Source organism: Lipotes vexillifer, unplaced genomic scaffold (genome assembly GCF_000442215.2).
Source record: "Lipotes vexillifer unplaced genomic scaffold, Lipotes_vexillifer_v1.1 scaffold634, whole genome shotgun sequence".
NCBI lineage: Eukaryota > Metazoa > Chordata > Mammalia > Artiodactyla > Lipotidae > Lipotes > Lipotes vexillifer.
Genome location: NW_006781096.1, coordinates 1,083,476 through 1,101,134, shown reverse-complemented (window position 1 = coordinate 1,101,134; position 17,659 = coordinate 1,083,476). Strand labels below are relative to the sequence as shown.

Here is a 17,659-nt window from a genome sequence, read left to right as displayed (position 1 = left end):
ATATATAACAGTTCAATGGTCGTTTAAGTTGGAGTGAATTCTAACTACCCTGCATTTTACTCCTACATCCCATGTTTAATATTTTTGACATCATATTTTACATCCCATTGTTCTGTATATCCCTTAACTACTTATTGTAGATATAGATGATTTTACTACTTTTGTCTTTTAACCTTCCCACTAGCTTTATAAGTGGTGATTCACTACCTTTATTTTTTTTTATTTTTTTAACATCTTTATTGGAGTATAATTGCTTTACAATGGTGTGTTAGTTTCTGCTTTATAACAAAGTGAATCAGTTATACATATACATATGTCTCCATATCTCTTCCCTCTTGCATCTCCCTCCCTCCCACCCTCCCTATCCCACCCCTCTAGGTGGTCACAAAGCACCGAGCTGATCTCCCTGTGCTATGCGGCTGCTTCCCACTAGCTATCTATTTTACGTTTGGTAGTGTATATATGTCCATGCCACTCTCTCACTTTGTCCCAGCTTATCCTTCCCCCTCCGCATATCCTCAAGTCCATTCTCTGGTAGGTCTGTGTCTTTATTCCCATCTTACCCCTAGGTTCTTCATGACCCTTTTTTTTTTTTTTTAAGATTCCATATATATGTCACTGCCTTTATTTTGTGTTTGCTTTTACCAGTGAGATTAGTTTTTCATAATTTTCTTATTTCTGGTTGTGCCCCTTTTTTTTTTCCACTTAGAGAGGTCCCTTTAACATTTCTTGTAAGGCTGGTTTGGTGTGATGAATGCTTTTAGCTTTGCTTATCTATAAAACTCCTTATCTCTCTTTCAAATCCAAATGAACGCCTTGCCTGGTAGAGTATTCTTAGTTGTAGGTTTTTCCCTTACATCACTTTGAACATATTGTGCCACTCCCTTCTGGCTTGCCAAGTTTCTGCTGAAAAGTCAGCTGATAGTCTTATGGGAGTTTCGTTGTATGTAGCTAGTTGTGTTTCTCTTGTTGCCTTTAAGATTCTATCTTTTTCCTTAATTTTTGCCATTTTAATTACAATGTTTCTTGGTGTAGAGCTTTTGGGGTTCATCTTGTTTGGGACTCTCTGTACTTCCTGTACCTGGATGTCTGTTTCCTTTCCCAGGTTTGGAAGTTTGCTGCTATTATTTCTTTAAGTAGGTTTTCTGTCCCTCCCTCTGTCTCTCTCTCCTTCTTCTGCTTCTGGGACCCCTGTAATGTGAATGTTAGTATGCTTGATGTTGTCCCAGAGGTCTCTTAAGCGCTCCTCGTTTTTTTAAATTCTCTTTTCTTTTCTTCTGTTTAGCTTGTGGGATCTCAACTAATCTGTCTTCCTGATCAATGATCTGTTCCTTTGTGTTTTCTAATCTACTTTTGGTTCCTTCTAATGTATTTTTCATTTCATTTATTGTATTCTTCAGACCTGATTGGTTATTTTTCTAACTCTTTGTTGAAATTCTCACTGTCTTCATCCATTCTTCTCCCAAGTTCAGTGAGCATCTTTATAATCATTACCTTGAACTCTTTACTGGATAGATTGCTTATCTCCACTTTATTTAATTCTTTTTCTGAGGTTTTGTCGTATTCCTTCATTTGGAACATACTCTTTTGTCTCCTCATTTTACCTAATTCTCTGTGTGTATTTCTATGTATTCTTATGTCTCCCAATCTTGGAGATGTTGTCTTATGCAGGAGATGTCGCCTTATGTAGGAGATGTCCTGTGGGGCTTATCACATGCTGCCCTCTGGCCACCAGATCTAGGTGCTCCAGGGGTATTGCCCTATGTAGGCTGCATGCACCCTTCTGTTGTGGCAGGCTGACTGCCGTGGGCACGCTGGTAGGTGGGAGTGGCCCCCGACCTGGCTGGCTGTGTGGCCAGGTTGTGCATGACTGCTCAGGCCCCCTAGTAGGTAGGACAAGCCCCCAGAGCTAATAAGCTAGAGAGAGGATTCCAAAATGGTGCTTGCCAGTGCTGGCACCACCGTAGTAGAACAAGATCCCCAAAATAGCTGCTGCCAATGTCTCCATCCTCAGGAGGAATCCCAGTTACCTCCTGCCTTTCTAGGAGACTCTCTAAGATCAGCAAGTGGGTCTGACCCAGGTGTCTTTCAAATTACTGCCTCTATTCTGGAACTTGGAGCATGTGAGGTTTTTGCACATGCCCTTTAAGAGTGGAGTTTCTGTTTCCTATAGCCCTCTGGCTTTTCTGAACGCACACCTGGCTTACTTTCAAAGCCAGATGTTCTAGGGACTTGTCTTCACGGTGCGGGACTCCTGGGCTGGGAAGCCTGATATGGGGCTTGGACCTCTCGCTCCTTGGGGACAATTTTTTGGTTGTGATATTCGTCTTGGTTGTGGGTTTCCAACCTGAGGGTGTGGGTCCTGGGTCCTGCCTATATCGTGTCTCTGCTCCTCCTACCCATCTTGTTATGGCTCCTTCTTTATATCTTTGGTTGTGGAAAATCTTTTCTGCCCGTCATCAGATTGTTCTCACAGAGAGTTGCTCTTTAAGGAGTTGCAGTTTTGGCTGCTCATAGGAGGAGGCGAGCTCAGGGTCTTTCTACTCCGCCATCTTGTTGCCACTCCCTCAGTTAATATTAATTGATGGTGATGATGGCAGTGTGCTCTCCTTCCCCAGATGCCAATACTCGTTCTCTCATTCAATTTACCCTTTTTTGCTTGTTTTGGGTAAATTTCCTCTAACTTGCTGAAAGTAACAGGTCATTAACACCACTTGATAGCTGTTAAGTAGGATCATCATCAGTTTGTATCCTGGTATGGTGATGCTCAAGACCCAGGCTGCTGCTCAGTTTGCTCTAATAAGGGGAGATGTGTGGGGCAATGAGAGAAACTCCCTTTGCTGAAAACAGCAGGTGCCTATTACATAAATGATGTGGCAGCAGAAGCCTTACATGGAAAACACCACTCTAGGAGGGCAGGGAGTTAGGAAGGTGTGGCCCTGGGGTTTTGGGACCCTTTCTTCCCTACAAGAGTTAGCTCCTTCCCTTCAACTTGGGCTGGGAGGGTGGTGGTGGGTGGGATGGTGGTGGTGTGGGAGAGGGGAGGGCAGGGCTAGCAGCTGTGCCTAAGTTCACTGGTGAACTCTATGAATGTGAGTCCAATGTCGAGACTAATTATCATCCACTGTGCATAGAGCTTTCCACTTGGGCAGGAGATGACTTGTTTCTGGCCTTGGCCTCCTTCCTGTCACTGTGGTCAGGTAAAATCGTCATGACTGTTCTCTGGAAATCTTACAGGCTGGTAGAAGGGATTTTTGATCTTAAGGTCATTTCTGTGGAAGATTTGGAAGCCGTGTTTTTCTAGGACGCGAGGAAAAATGTGACTATGTCAAACACCTCCATGAAGGATGATGCCGAGTGTCATTGGGGAGGCCCCCAGCTTGGGTATTCTGCTTTCCCCCATCCAGCTTATCCTCTGAATCTCAACTCAGAGGTCATTCTCCTCCAAGGAGCCCTCCTTCATTTCCTCATTCAGAGTGGATGGTTTCTTCTTTCCTTTCTCCCTGCCTCGTGTTGCTTGAATCTACCTCCGTACGTCAGCTCCCATTTTGTTGTGCTGTAGAAGCCGTGGTTTCCGTGGTCATTTACGTGGCAGTCTCCCCCCAGCTGGGCTGCTTTGCATTCACTGCCTAGTAAGGGCTTATAATAAATATTTGCTGACTGAGTGCATAAGTGGGGCTCTTCGGCCCTGGAAAGCTTGTTAATCACTTATCCTCCTGCCCTTCTCATCCTAGAACGTTCCCTTCTGTTTGTCTTTCTCCTCTCGAACAATCTGAACTTCTGCCTAATCACTTCCTGTATTCTGAACATGACAATTCCTCCTTCCCTCATCCCTGGCTTAGAGAAAGGAAGAACGGAGTGGGTAGCTACAAGTGTTAACTTAAGATGTCTTTGAATTGCCCACTAGTTGCAGGAGAATTTAGTCCCTTTAAAAATATGGCATTGCTTGAGAGAGTGCTTCTGTTCTCACCTCCTCCCTGAGTGGGCTCTTAGTTCAGTAATTTTACAAGTATGTGAGGAAACTGGCAGAGAGGCTTTTGAAATTCAAGTGTATCTTGAAGCTGCATGAAAATGGTGATAAAGGCAGACTGGGAGGTATGGGCAGGGCAGGGCAGGGCAGGGCTGGAATCCCAAAGATTTGGTCCTAAAATGAACCAGTCACCTTCCAGGTTTACAAAGTCCACTGAGACATAGGGAAGGCCGGAGACAGGCAGAAGGAGCTTGTGACAGTGAAGGGCAGAGGTGACCTGCCGAGGACAGGCAGAAGATGGCGGAAACTAGAGGCTGCGAGGTTCTGGAGGTGGAAGGATGCTGGAGAGATGACCTCCATCCCTGGAAGATGCCAGGGCCAACCCTTCAAGATCAGAGACCATGGCCATGGTTTCTAAGGGAGCTTCATGGGTGTTCTTCCACATGGTGGTGGCTTGGAGAGCCAGGAGCCAGACACTACTGCCCTTATCTGCCTATGCTACCTACCCAGACTCAAGTCCGTGAGCAGTAGTTAGTGAGCACTGCTCTGTGAGTGCAGGACTGTCACAGCCCTGCTGGGGAACTGGGACCCTGGGTCTTCAGAATGGAAGCCTCTGCCTTGTGTGTTTGGTCTATAAATCTCAGCTCAAATATTTAACAAAATCACCTGGGATGCTTCTGAAAAATGCATATTCCTGGCTACAGAGTTTATCTTAGCAGATGGGTATAGCACCCAGAAATCTGCATTTTAAACCAAGTGTCCCAGGCAGTTCTGCTACAGATGGCTGGAGGATCCTGTTTTGGGATTCAGTGCTGAGCAGTCATTTCTCAAACTTTAAGATGCATGTAAATCACCTGGGGACTTTGTTAAAACCCACCAGGTTCTGATTCAGCGGTCTGGGATGGAGCCTAAATTCTGTATTTCCAACAAGCTCCTGGGTGATGCTGGCGATGCCGGTCCTGGGACCACACCTGGAGGCACAAAGTTCTCAGTGTTTCACCTGGGAGCTGGTTAGAAAGGCAGATTCTTAGGCCCCACCCAGACCTACTGAATCTGAAACTGGGTGTAGGGCCCAGCCATCTGTGTTTTAGCAAGACTCGCAGGTGATTCGGAAGTACCATAACGTTTGGGAATCACTGCTGGATGATGGTGAAGCTTCAAGACACGGGCTGGAGGAGGGGGGCCAGTGGGAGCGCCAGGGCCGTGGAGCAGCGAGAGCAAAACCCGTTCTGTTACTTCTTGTCGTAGTTTCCTTCTCCTCCAGAAGCGAAACTGAGCCCCTTCCTCATGCTGTTGTGCACTCACGCTTCCCCTTCCGTGTCCCCAGCACACAGCACAGCCGATGGTGAGGGCCCACGGGAAGCGGCAGGGGGAACTAGGGGTGCTGGAGCCCACGCGAGTCGGTCAGAGTGCAAGCTGGTCCCCGAGGAGCAGTTAGGACAGGAAGGGTCAGGCAGTTCCTGGGAGTCTGGGCAGGGAGCCGGGGAGCCAGAGTGGTCCACGGTGGCCGGGCCGGGGTCTGCAGCACGTCAGTGCACAGCCAAGTCCCAACGGAGGCCTCTGGGCCGAGCTGTGAACTGGGCCCTCCTCACTCTAGGTGGCCAGGAGCAGTGGGCAGCGGGGGTATGGGCTTGCCCCGCACCGCACCTCCTCTCCCTGGGCCTTTTCCTCTCTCTGTTGCCTTCTCTGCGTGCACAGTGAGCCCCTGTGGGTGTCAGGAGAGCTGCAGAAGCTTCCTCAGCGTGGAGTAAGCGTGCTCAGGGAGGGTGGGTGGAGAGAGGGAGAAGGGGCCAGAGGGCCCCATGGGGTTGGACAGTGGGAGGCCTGCAGAGGAAGCCCCCGGGGGCTGGAAGCAGCGCTCCGTGGCTCCCGGCCCCACCTCTGTGCCCTCACCGAACTCCTGGCCTCTGCGGGCCGGAAGGAACATGCTCCTGCTGTTTGCACGTCCTGGGTCACTCAGGCAGGACCTCCTTCCCTTGCTATCGCCCCCTCTTGGCCCTGTGTTTCTGGGTGACAGACGTGTGGCGAACGTGTTAGGTGACTGATTTCCCCTGAGGCCCGGCTCAGTCTCCTGGGATCAGCCGTGAGGCTCTGATCCTGACCGAGACAAGGTCGAAGCAATACTTGGCCCAGGCATTTAGGAGAAGTGCTGGCAGCGAAGGGCACAGAACCAGGTCCACAGTTCCTGGTGTGCATACAGTCAGCATACATCAGACTAATTTATGGTGACTTTTGTTTTCTTTTTTTTTTTCTTAACAGTGTTGTTAGTTTCAGGTGTACAGCAAAGTGATGCATATTTTTTTTTCCATTATAGATTATTACAAGATATTGAATACAGTTCCCTGTGCTATACAGTAGGTCCTTGTTGTTTATTTCATATATAGTAGTGTGTATCTGTTAATCTCAAAGTCTTAATTTATCCTTCCCTCCCCTCCCCCAATTTTATGGTGACTTTTTAAATTACAATTCTAGACTAGGTGATTCTCTGTTGAGTACGTCCCAGAGTCATCTGCTCTCCCCTTTAAAATATTGGATAAACACTGTGCAAAATCCAGAAGGTCAAACAGTTTAACATACCAGCATCATCAAATAGGCAACACTCTAGGCGGCCCAACCGGTGTTCCCGCTTAGTCATGCCATCTGAGGTCGGGGTGCCAGCTCTTAGCCGGAGGGACCAGAGGCTGCAGGGAGCCTTGCCCCTGGGAGGGCTGGCCTGCCCTCCCAACCCCCAGGCTGGTGCAGGCTCTTGCCTGGCTGCTGTGAGGCAGCGCCCTCTCTAGGAGAGCTTTACTCAGAGCAATTAAAGAGAAAGTGGCCTTCTAGTAAGGGACTCAGACAGAATAAGGTTTCCTGATAGTGCTTGAATGCTTTTCTCAGTCTTCCATTTAGCAAAATCCCAGGTTCCTAAGCTGCCATCCTGTCCTTCCTTCCCGCTGTCTCCTCCCAATGTGAGTCATGTGCACAGTTGTCCATTTGGGGACAAACAGAGAACGGCTCTCCATGCTGGGCGTTTCTGAGAAGATTGCCTCCACCCTGCTCATCCCAGAAGGGCTCCTCTGTTTCAGGGCCAGTTTGGTGTGGGCTGGGAAACCAAAGGAAAGAGACATTATCTTTTTCTCCTTTTTCATATTCACTGGCTCCTGGGCAGATGAACCTTAGGACAGATACAACAATACAGGACAGTGCAACGAAGGGAACTGGGTTATTGTTGTTTGAAAACAGGCGGGGATTGGGGGTTTTATGGTTTGAGAGGCAGGCTGTTAAGCAGTCCTTGGTTTTTCTTTCCACTTGGCAAAGCTGGAAGCCTGGTTTAATTAGAGCGGGGGTCAGAGGAGGCCGGATGAAGAATCGGGAAACCAGATTTGGTTCTGGGCCATTTCACTGACTTCCAGGGTAAGAGTGACAAGTCCTGAGAATGGTAAATAGCTCATATGTGATTGTTAACAGTAACAATGATCACATTGATCGCGATAACAGCATCTTCCTTTCTTTGAGTCTTCTTCCCCTTTGAGAGCACTGTCAGAGGACACCCTGTGTCCCTTCTAGCACCCTTGCTGGTAGGTTGTAAAAGTAGGCATCTACAGATGAGATAAATAAGGCTCAACATGCTTAGCTGCTTTTCTCAATATCACACAGTCGATCGTTATGTAACTGGTAAGAATTTATGTAACACTTTGAGATAGTGGGCTAATATTTTTAGCCCAGTGTGATCACAGCAGAAAAGCGTGTTGTCTGAGTCAACAGGGTTCACTGAGAGATGGGTGGAATCTCTGGGTCTCACAGCTGCCACTCCCTTCAAGCTACCCTCAGCCCTGGAACCTACCCCTAGGCTTCCGTGACTTGACGTTTAGGGTGTTTGGTCCCAGCCACGCTTATACCAGCCCCTCAGAAATCCTGCCCCCCCTTGGGATGCATGGTGGGAGCCAGGAGCACATCTCCAGCACTAGGGTGCTGGCCACGCCTTCTCCTACTTCACCGCCCCCTCCTCCCCAGTCTTAGGGAATCCCCGCTCTCCCGCAGGGAGCTTCATTCCTTTGCTTCCACTCCAAGCATCCCCTCTCTCTTTCCTCTCCCTCTGGGGGGTTAGAAGAGCTTCTCTTCTTGCTTCCTGATACCCCTCTCCACAGCAATGAAATAAGACATCGATCCATTATTATAGTATTCTCCCATCATAGGTAAAGGTTACCAGTCAGCTGCAAATCACTTGGGGGCTAAAGCCGGAGCATGAATGGATACATGAATGAATGAGATGATGCATAAGTAGAAATAAAATATTTTTAATACAAATAAAATAAAGTTTCCGGGAAAACAAGGTTGTGGATGAAAGCTTAGAGCGGAGCTGAATGTGGCACTTACAGAGAAGAGGTAGGTGCTCTGCTGGACAGAGGGAGCAGTGTCCAGGGACAGAAACCTGCTAGAAGGTTCCGGCCCCGCCTTGGGAGGATGTGCAGGGGCCCAGACCAGTAAGGGGCAGGAGAAATAAAAAAGGAAAAACAAATCCAGGTGGCTGTGAAGAAGAAATGACAAGGTTTGGAAACAGACGGGTGAGCAAATGGATGAGACCGAGAAATCAGAGGTGGCTATTATTAGCAGAAATCGGAAATTTAGGAGATAAAGGTTACAGGTGTTGGGAGGAGAGAGTGAGTTTTCAGCACACGGTGGCTGCGGACTATTGGGATGGAAATGACTGCCAGGAAATGAAAATTGAGGACGAGAATCTGGGCAGGAAGTCAGGACAGGCGATCCTTCCCAGATGCCGCATCCATCCTCTTAGAAGTGATGGAAGAAGCCGGGGAGTGGGTGAAATCTTTGAAGTCTGCACTGACAAGTGTCTGAGCTTTGCTAGCGTGCGCTGAGAGCTTCACCTGACATTGGACTTATGCGTACATCAGGGCAGGAGATAGTGGGAGGAGGCTGTGTTGTCATCATACTCTCATGGCAGGCCCCCACCCCTCAGTTTACGATGGTGACACACAAGGCCTCCAGCACCAGGGGATGAGAAGGCTGGGGTCCCAGCAGGAGGGGAATAAAATGAACATTCACCCAGAACTTGACCCACATCAGGCCTGGCGTTAATCCATTAAATGATGAGTAAGTGGCCGTTTTAGATGGGCTTGTGCAGAGCCCGCCCAGGTGGTGACTGTCACCTCTCTGCTTTTGTTCTCACGGTTCCTCTTCCTGGAATGCTGACCTCTGGCTTCCTCGCATGATGAGGTTTTACTCATCCTTTCAAGTTCCCTTGATTCCGCCTTGATCGCAAAACCTTCTGTGAGCCCCCCTGGTTGGAGTGAATTGCAGTCTTTTCAGCAACCCCACAATACCTGTATTGAGACCACTTATTTAGTATTTATAACTCTGTAAAGCAGGGCATAATAAGACACGGGAATTCAATAGACTGTGGCCTGCGTGAAACAGTCCCTCTGTTGTATGAAAGAATGAGAGTGGCACCATTCCAACAGCTTGTCTTATGAAGGAAACAGTGTTCTGCAGTGTGAGGGTATGACTCAGGATGGAGGGCGGGCGGTTGGTCCTCCCCTCAGTGTTTCTGTGGTTGGCCGCGGAGATTCAGGGGCGGTCTTTGTATAACCGAGATAAGCAAAGTTGGGAGGGGACAGCTAGTCCAACTGCCCACACGAATGAATAAGCATTATGCCCGCCTGGTGGTCATTCAGCCCCTGCCTCAGCGTGCCCAGTGCTTGTGAAAGGAAAGGCGGGCTGGCTGATCAGGGGAAGGATAAAGAGGAATGATTACCGCTTTGCTTTTCTCACTGATTACTCATTTTGTACCAGACAGGATGGGCTAAATCACGCTGTGGTTAAGAAACAACTCCCAAATCTCAGTAGCTTAGAACGCAGTCCAGTGGTCAGGACTCCGCACTTCCGTGGCAGGGGGCACGGGTTCGATCCCTGGTCGGGGAACCGAGATCCCACATGCCCCGCGGGGCAGCCAAAAAAACCCCCAAAACACCCCACAAATTTCTTTCTTGTTCATGTTTGGTGTCCATCACCGGCTGCCCCAGCACGCCTCTCCTCACCTATGGCTTCAGGATGCTGGAGGACCCTCCAGCCTAAGTGCGTTTTGCTGTGTCAGATGCAGAGAGAGAGAGCCTGGAGCGCTTTGCATCGGCTGGTAAATGCTCCAGCCGTTTCTGCTCACAGCCCTTTGGCCCCACCTTCCCGACGACGGATACTCCGGGAAGTGTGTGGAGGGAAGCAGTAATGCCCGCTGGTCAAGGCTGGTGCTCATGACCCGGCCAGGGTTCACTGGGTCCATAAGTCTCCCCTGCCATTGCGACAGGGACTGCCTGGGGAAGCGGGAGAGAAACAATGTGTGGACATAAAGGGAACCCTCCCCCTCCCACCTGCAAGGATGCGCTGCTCAGTGCTAGGAAGAGGCAGCTGGGGAGAAGCCACCCCGAAGAGCAGCATGGATTCTGCAGCTTTTATCCCACGCCCAGCAGGTGGGGCACCTCTGGACCCAGCTGGCCTCCCTTAATCAGTTTTCCTCAGTGTGGTGACAGTGACAAATCCTCCCTGCTCAGCAGGTTGCAGCTTCCGCTATAAATCAAGCCTCGAAGAGAGAAGAAACAGTGGTGCTGAATAGAGGGACCTGAGATCCAAACTGTAATCAGTCAGAGATTTGTGAGACGGGGATGATCCGGGCCTGGGGTGGCTGTCTCTTAACATGTTAATTACCTCGGCCTAAGTGGCTGAAATCGATGATTAAAAAATGTAGAGATATGCACAGTAGAGGTCACAGCCACTACCCCCTGGGGCTGGCAGGCTGAGAACGGGGGCTTTCTCCTCGAACGGGAGGAGGTAAGGTGGTGTCTTGGCTGGCCGCAGATGGGGTTGGAAAGGATGGCTGCAAGGTCCTGTGAGGAGAAATGTTGGGACGTACCCTCTCCCACCAGGTCGTTGAGGCCCACAGGGGCTAGCTGTGCCGGTTCACCCACTGAGGCCACTGCCTCTGGACCGCTGGCTCTTGTACGTTGATTCCAGGGTTATTGCCCCAGAATTCTAAGAGGCGGCCCATGCAATTCATTCTTCACTGGACTTGAGAATGAAGAAGATGCCACTTAGTTACAAAATGCATTTCTTAACACCTGTGCCTCTGCATGTATTTATTTCAAATGTGTGTCCCCCACTGTATTTCCCATCTGGGGCAGTTAGCTCATCTGACTAAAGTGAGAGATGAATGAGACCAAAGTCATGTTCTTTCCCCAAACAGGAGAGTTCAAGGCAGTTTGTTTTCCCCCCAGAGAAATCTTGGTTTGTGACCACAGGCTGCATCCCTAATGCCAGCCAACCATGCTCCAAACATATGCGCTTGGTCAGTTCAATTCATTTTATCAAATACTTGTTCAGTCTCTGCTAAGTACGAAAAAGCACTTTGCAAATAGAGATGAGAAAAGAATAGAGTTTGGCCAAGACGGCTCATAGACTAGTGGGGTAGATCCGTGTGTGTCGAGAGGTAGGAAAGAAGGTAATGACTCCATCGTGGACAGGTTATGGAAAGTCCCCCTGAGTGAGGGTCGGAAAGCATGCTGTGGGGCTGCAGGGTGGGGTGAGGTGAGGTGTATGGGCCGAGCTTCCATTAGAAAGTGCTGTTTGAGATGGGCCTTGAAGGATGGTTAGAATTTGCTAGACGGAGCGAAGCATTCAGCGTGGTCTAAACCAGTACCGGTCCACGGCCTGTTAGGAACCGGGACACCCAGCAGGAGGTGAGCGGTGGGCGAGTGAGCGGAAGCTTCATCTGCCGCTCCCCATCGCTCCCCATCGCTCCCCATCGCTCGTATTAGCGCCTTGAACCATCCCCTCATGGAAAATTGTCTTCCATGAAACTGGTCCCTGGTGCCACAAAGGTTGGGGACCGCTGGTCTAAATGACACACAGAGGCTATCCCCCCATGTATATATATGAACATGTATATACACGTAATGAATATATATATTAACTATTAATTCATTAAATATTAACTATTAATGAAATAACTAATTCATTAACTATTCATTCATTAAATATTTATTCCTATATGATTGGGAAAGATGGTACATTAATATCTCTATTTTGGGGTTTCCTTGTTACTGGCCCGGGGACCAAATTTCTCCTTTACAGTCACTTTGATTTTTGTTACAACTTTGATTTCTGTTAAGATGTAAACACCCTTGCGGGGGGTGGGGGGTGGGTTCACAATCATGTTAAGCTCTTTTTACACCGGCGCAGGTAGATTGGGCTCACGGAGCTTAGTCTTCCTGTTGGTTGCCTTCCACTGTCTGACCCTTCTTGGTCTGGGCTGGTTTCTTTCCCCTTCCTCCAGAGGCTAAACTTTCCCTGTTTTGTCATATACTACGTGTTCTTACTCTTGGGTTCCTCTTCATCCATGCAGCATGAAGAAAAATGCTGTTTCTCACTTTTTTCCCCAGCGCTCCTGTGTTTGAACAGTATATACATATTTGCTTTAGGTTTGGAGTTTCTATGGGAGGATACCCAGGGCCTAGGAGAACACGAGCAGGGCAGTTATAGAATCACTAGAAAGCCTATCAGTATTTCTTCCAGTGGGTCCTGCCTTGGGCCAGACATCACAGGGGCTGGATGGCCTCTTCCACTCTTCCCACCTGTGGTCATCCACAGGTGACCCCCTGAAGCAAGTGCCCTATTCTGGTAAGTAGGGTGCTGAGGGCCTGTGTCCTTTTTGGGTTGGGTATAAAGCATGGCTCCGGTACCTTAAAGAGGAGAACTTACCAGAAACGGGTCACAGTCCAGGGGCAGTGACTCTGTGATGCTGCGGGGAGGACCTCTGTGTCACCAGCATGTCAGAGGAGGTGTCCAGGCAGGCGGACGTCAGCCGCTATAGGAGCAGGAGTGACTTTTCCTCCCTCTAACGCAGGCCTGTGTCTCTGCTCCCTCTTCAGCTGGTGCTGCCAGAATACTCCATCCACAGCCTCTTCTGCATCATGTTTCTGTGTGCTCAGGAGTGGCTCACCCTGGGGCTGAACGTCCCTCTACTTTTCTATCACTTCTGGAGGTAAGTCTGCTTGGGACTGCCCTGTCCTTCCCCTTTTCTGCTTGGTCAGCCTGCCCTCCAGAGACGATGTCCCCCCCAGATGGACCAGCCACTTAGTGCCTTCCTCTCGTCCCTTCCCTTGGTGACCCTTTCCTCAAAGCCTTCTTTGCAAGCTGCTCTCAGACAATAATTCAGTAAGGGAAGGCCCTTCCTGTAGGTTCCACTAACCACAGCCTCACCTCTCACAGATCAGCGTTAAAGGCAGCTAGAGCATTATTCACCATAGCCGCAGAGAAACAACCCAAATGTTCATCAGATGAATGGATGAACAACCCAAATGTTCATCAGAAGGTGAATGGATAAACACAATGTGGTATATCCTTTCGATGGAGTCTTATTGGGCAATAAAAAGCAATAAAGTATTGATACACACTACAACATGGGTGAAGTCTGAAAAACTTACAAGTGAAAGAAGCCAGTCACAAAAGGCCATTTATAGGCAATGTACAGAATCTATAGAGACAGAAAGTAGATTGGTGATTGCCAGGGGCTGGAAGGGAGAGGGAGTGAGGTGCCACTACACTGTTTTCTTTTGAAAGGGATGAAAATGTTCTGAAATTCGATACTGGTGGTGGTTGTACAACTCTTATGAATATACGAAAAACTGCTGAATTGTATACTTTTAAAAGGTGAATTTTTTTGACAGATGAATTATATCTTAATAAAAATAGCCCACCTGCCATATGGGCTGGATTTTCTGGGACTGTTCTGATTTTAAATCTCTTCCCTGCTAAGACCGTGCATCAGATCATGTGATTTAGGTAAAAGAGAGTCGCCGTGTGGGTGTATAGGAGGTGGGGGAGGGGGAATACGAAAGTAGTCAAGAATGCAGATGTGCAAATAAGTTAACCACACTTTCCCCTCGTCCCCCAAACATTTAATCATTGTCACTACAGCATACAATATAGCCTGTATTTAGTCACATCTAGAACATTCACCCCTTCATTCAGCAAACGTATGGAACACATACTACATGCCAGACATTATGGGGGATTCCAAGATGAATGTAAAATATAATCGTTACCCCCAAGGAACGTGTACCCTAGTGGTAGAGGGAAATCGATTCTTACCAGATATATAAGGAACATAGGTAGGAGTGTAGCGGAACGGAAGTGTGACACTGGGGAATCTGGAAAAGCACATTCGAGGTTAAGGGACTAGCCTGCTCAGATGTAAGAAAGCACCTGGTGTGTCTGGGGAACAGTGATTGCTCAGTGTGCTTGGATGTGGGGTTCTCAGAAGGGAGCAGAGATGGGGTTGACAGCTGGGGATCAGGTAAGGAGGGTCTGAAACGATTTGATAGAAAGTTGGAGTTAATTTATTCTGTAGGAGAGGGATACCTCTCAGAAGTTTTGGGGAGGAAAGTGGCAGTGCCCGATCCGATCTTTAGGAAGGTGACCCTCACAGCCGTGGGAAGGCTGGGTTGGAGGGTGAAACTTGGAGGACGAAATCCAGTTAGGAAGTTCTGATGAAATTCCAGGTGGAGAGACTGGAGGCTTGAAGTTGGAAGTTGGAATGGAGAGAGGAGACGGTTTGGAGAGGTAAACTGGACATGCCTTGGCCAGTAATTGGATGCAGGAGGTGAGGGAGACGGGGTGTCTAGGCTGGGTGTCTGGGAGGTGACCAAGAGCGCGACGCAGGTTGAGGGAGGAAATAAGACGATTCAGTTACATAACAAAGTCCTTCTACGTAAAGGTAACCTACTAAAATCTGAATTTAGAGAGAAGTCAAAGAGAAACGTAATGCTATTGAAATGTATCGCCTACGCACTCAGAGACTTTCCATGCCTACCTCCTCTGGTATCCACAACAAACGGGTGCTTTGGGGTTGCCTCTCCCTGTTTTACACACAGGTTACAGAGACTCACAAAGGTTACATCATGGCCCAGAATCACTCAGCTGGGATATGGCAGGGCCACCTCTCTATGGATTGCAGGCCGTGTCCTTGTCACTTAGGGGCTGTCTCTTCTCCTTCTAAAACGAATTTATCCCGAGGTCCCTCAAATAGTGTGTTGTCAATCCAAGGTATCAGAAATGTGGTTAATTGACAAAACTTTGATTGGTGCACTGCTTCTTAGGGCTGTCACTCCTCCAGAAGGGAGGGCGGGAGAGCCAGCTGTGTCCTTAAACTTGGAACGTTTCCGTGTAAAAGAAGGGAGTGACTGCAGTCTCCTTGCCGGTAGGGAGCTTGTCTTACTTTTTTGAATCCCTGACAGGGTCTAGCCTAGTTCTGGCAATTCGTTAAGTACTCAGAAAATGAAAGAAAAAGGAGTGAGGAGGGCAAGTGTCCTTTAAAAAATAAGAGTCCTGATTTCCCTGGTGGTCCAGTGGTTAAGACTCAAAGCTTCTACTGCAGGGGGAGCGGGTTCAATCCCTGGTCTGAATACTGCGCGGTGCGGCCACAGAAAAAAATAAATAAAGAAAAAATAAAGAAAAAATAAAAATCAGAGTCCTTGAAACCCCTCTATTTCATTTCCGCTTCCCCCTCCTTTCCAAAGGTCCAGCCGAGCGATGTTTCTAGTGCAGATAAAGCCCCCTCTGCCCTAGCTCCCATTTTGCTTAAATACAAGTAGAACCGCAGAACTTTTGTTCAGTACCTGTTCTCTGAGATTTTTTGGACCCATCACCTCACACAGTTGTCACAACAGCCCTTTGGAGTAGGCAGTTTCAGTCCCACGTTGCAGATGAGAAAGTTGAGGCTCAGAGAGGTTAACAGTAGACCTGAGGAATCTCAGTCTGGTGACGGGTGGGCCTCAGGGCCCTGGCTCTGTCCACTGGGCCACTCAACCACCCTGCCACCCCTTCCTCCACTTAATGAGGCCTCCTGGGAACAAGGCCACAGCAAAAGCAAACAGGTTGTGAAATCTGCTCCTGGGCAGAGGAGAGGTGAGTGGCCTGGAGGGCTGAGACCTGGCAGATGTCATTGAATCCGGCTTGCGGTGTCCTCTCTGCATAGCGTGGATGACGGATAATGTCAGTGCAGTCCTTTGAAGCAGATGAAGAGGGATCTGAAATACCAGCTCTGTGAGTTGCTACGTTACAGGGATGCCCTTCAAAGCCGATGTGATTAAGCCCGTCAGACCACTCGTCTGGTCCCGGCTCTCACTCGAGGACCACGGCCTGTCCCAGAGCCTCAAAAAGAACAGCCCGCTGCGCGATTTCAGCTGCACTTTGTTCTCCGGCTTTGAATGAGGCCCTGGGGGCAGCCATCTGGTGAGGGCCAGAGGGACGGCCTCAGGGACAGGACTTGCCTCCTACTGACCACTTCCCAAGGTCTCACACAGCGCAGTGGGAGAGTTTCTCTCCTTCCGGAAGCAAGGCCGGTTCACGCTGGGCCGAGGTGATGTTTTGAAGTAGGCGAAGTCTGCGTTCACCTCTCGCCTCCCACTGCTCTTTGGTTTACCCAGTTCCCCTCGGGGGCTGCTCTCTCCCCGCGATGGCCAATATTCTGTTCCGCTGTTCTGGGTCCTTCCATCAAGAAGGAAATTACCTGTAAAATACTCCACACTCAAGTGGGAATATGATGTCCCTCCCAGAGTATTCAGGATTCTAAAAGGGGGTCTGGGAGGAGGATAACCCAAAAGTAATTAATGTTTAATCCAAATAATGAATGTTCATGGTAGAGTTGTGGTACAGTGACACCAGGCAGCGGATATGCAACTGACATCAACCCGCGCCTGTGCCTGCTGGCAACCCAGATCCATACACATTGTGGACCTCCCTCTGCTATCTCCTCACCCCACCAACCCACATCCCCGGAGGAAGGAGGCCCTTCCTGGTATCTCCCAGGTGCCACCAGGGCACACGTTTTCCTTCTGTCAGAGCAGCTGTGTGTGAGGTGTACCTGCTACTGGTGGATCTGAGTATTTGGGCGTTGCTACCTGCTAGAAGACAGTGGCTGAGCGACTTTTTAGCCGTGCCTGGGCTGTAATTTGGGCAGTGATTCTGGCAGAAGGCAGACAGCTGCTTAGCAGAGGTTCCTCGGATTGGAAGTCTGGCATCGGGGGACTCAGCCCAGACTTCAGATGTCCCGTCCAAGCCTCAGAGCCGACGATGCCGTGTGCTTTCTCTGCAGGTACTTTCACTGTCCGGCAGATAGCTCCGAACTGGCCTACGACCCGCCGGCGGTCATGAACGCAGACACCTTGAGTTACTGTCAGAAGGAGGCCTGGTGTAAGCTGGCCTTCTATCTCCTCTCCTTCTTCTACTACCTTTACTGGTGAGTTTCTGCCCCTTCTTGTGGGTTTGACTCCTGCAGCAAATGGAGAAAATTTCCGGCTTTTGCAGGTAGGAGTCCCAGCCTGTCAAGGATGCTGCCAGCCACCTAACTGGTTCAGGAGAAAGAGCTTCTGTGTAAAGAAGTGGGAGGGGCGGAAGGTCCTGCTGGAGGCCTTGCTGGCTGACAGGAACATCCTTTGGGCTACATGGTGAACACACATTCTGCCAACCCCTCTTAGGAGATTATTGGTGAGGTGCATTGGTGACTCCTTCCCCATGCGTGGGGCGCCCTGCCCCCAGCAACTCCACAGCTCAGACACTCACGTCACCTGTGGCCCCGGATACATAGCCTCGTTGCCCCCTAGTCTGTGTGAAAGCAGTCTTGGGGACCACAACAGAGGCCCC

At 49.3% G+C, this 17,659-nt stretch overlaps 1 protein-coding gene across 1 annotated transcript in view; it reads left to right on the top strand.

Moving 5' to 3' along the window:
• CNIH3 (cornichon family AMPA receptor auxiliary protein 3) overlaps window positions 1-17,659 on the top strand; it is a 122,672-nt gene that overhangs the window by 100,307 nt on the left and 4,706 nt on the right. The window contains exons 4-5 of the mRNA XM_007454475.1: window positions 12,886-12,998; window positions 17,112-17,255. Coding sequence (XP_007454537.1) covers window positions 12,886-12,998; window positions 17,112-17,255 — 257 coding nt within the window. The remainder of the gene's footprint in view (window positions 1-12,885; window positions 12,999-17,111; window positions 17,256-17,659) is intronic.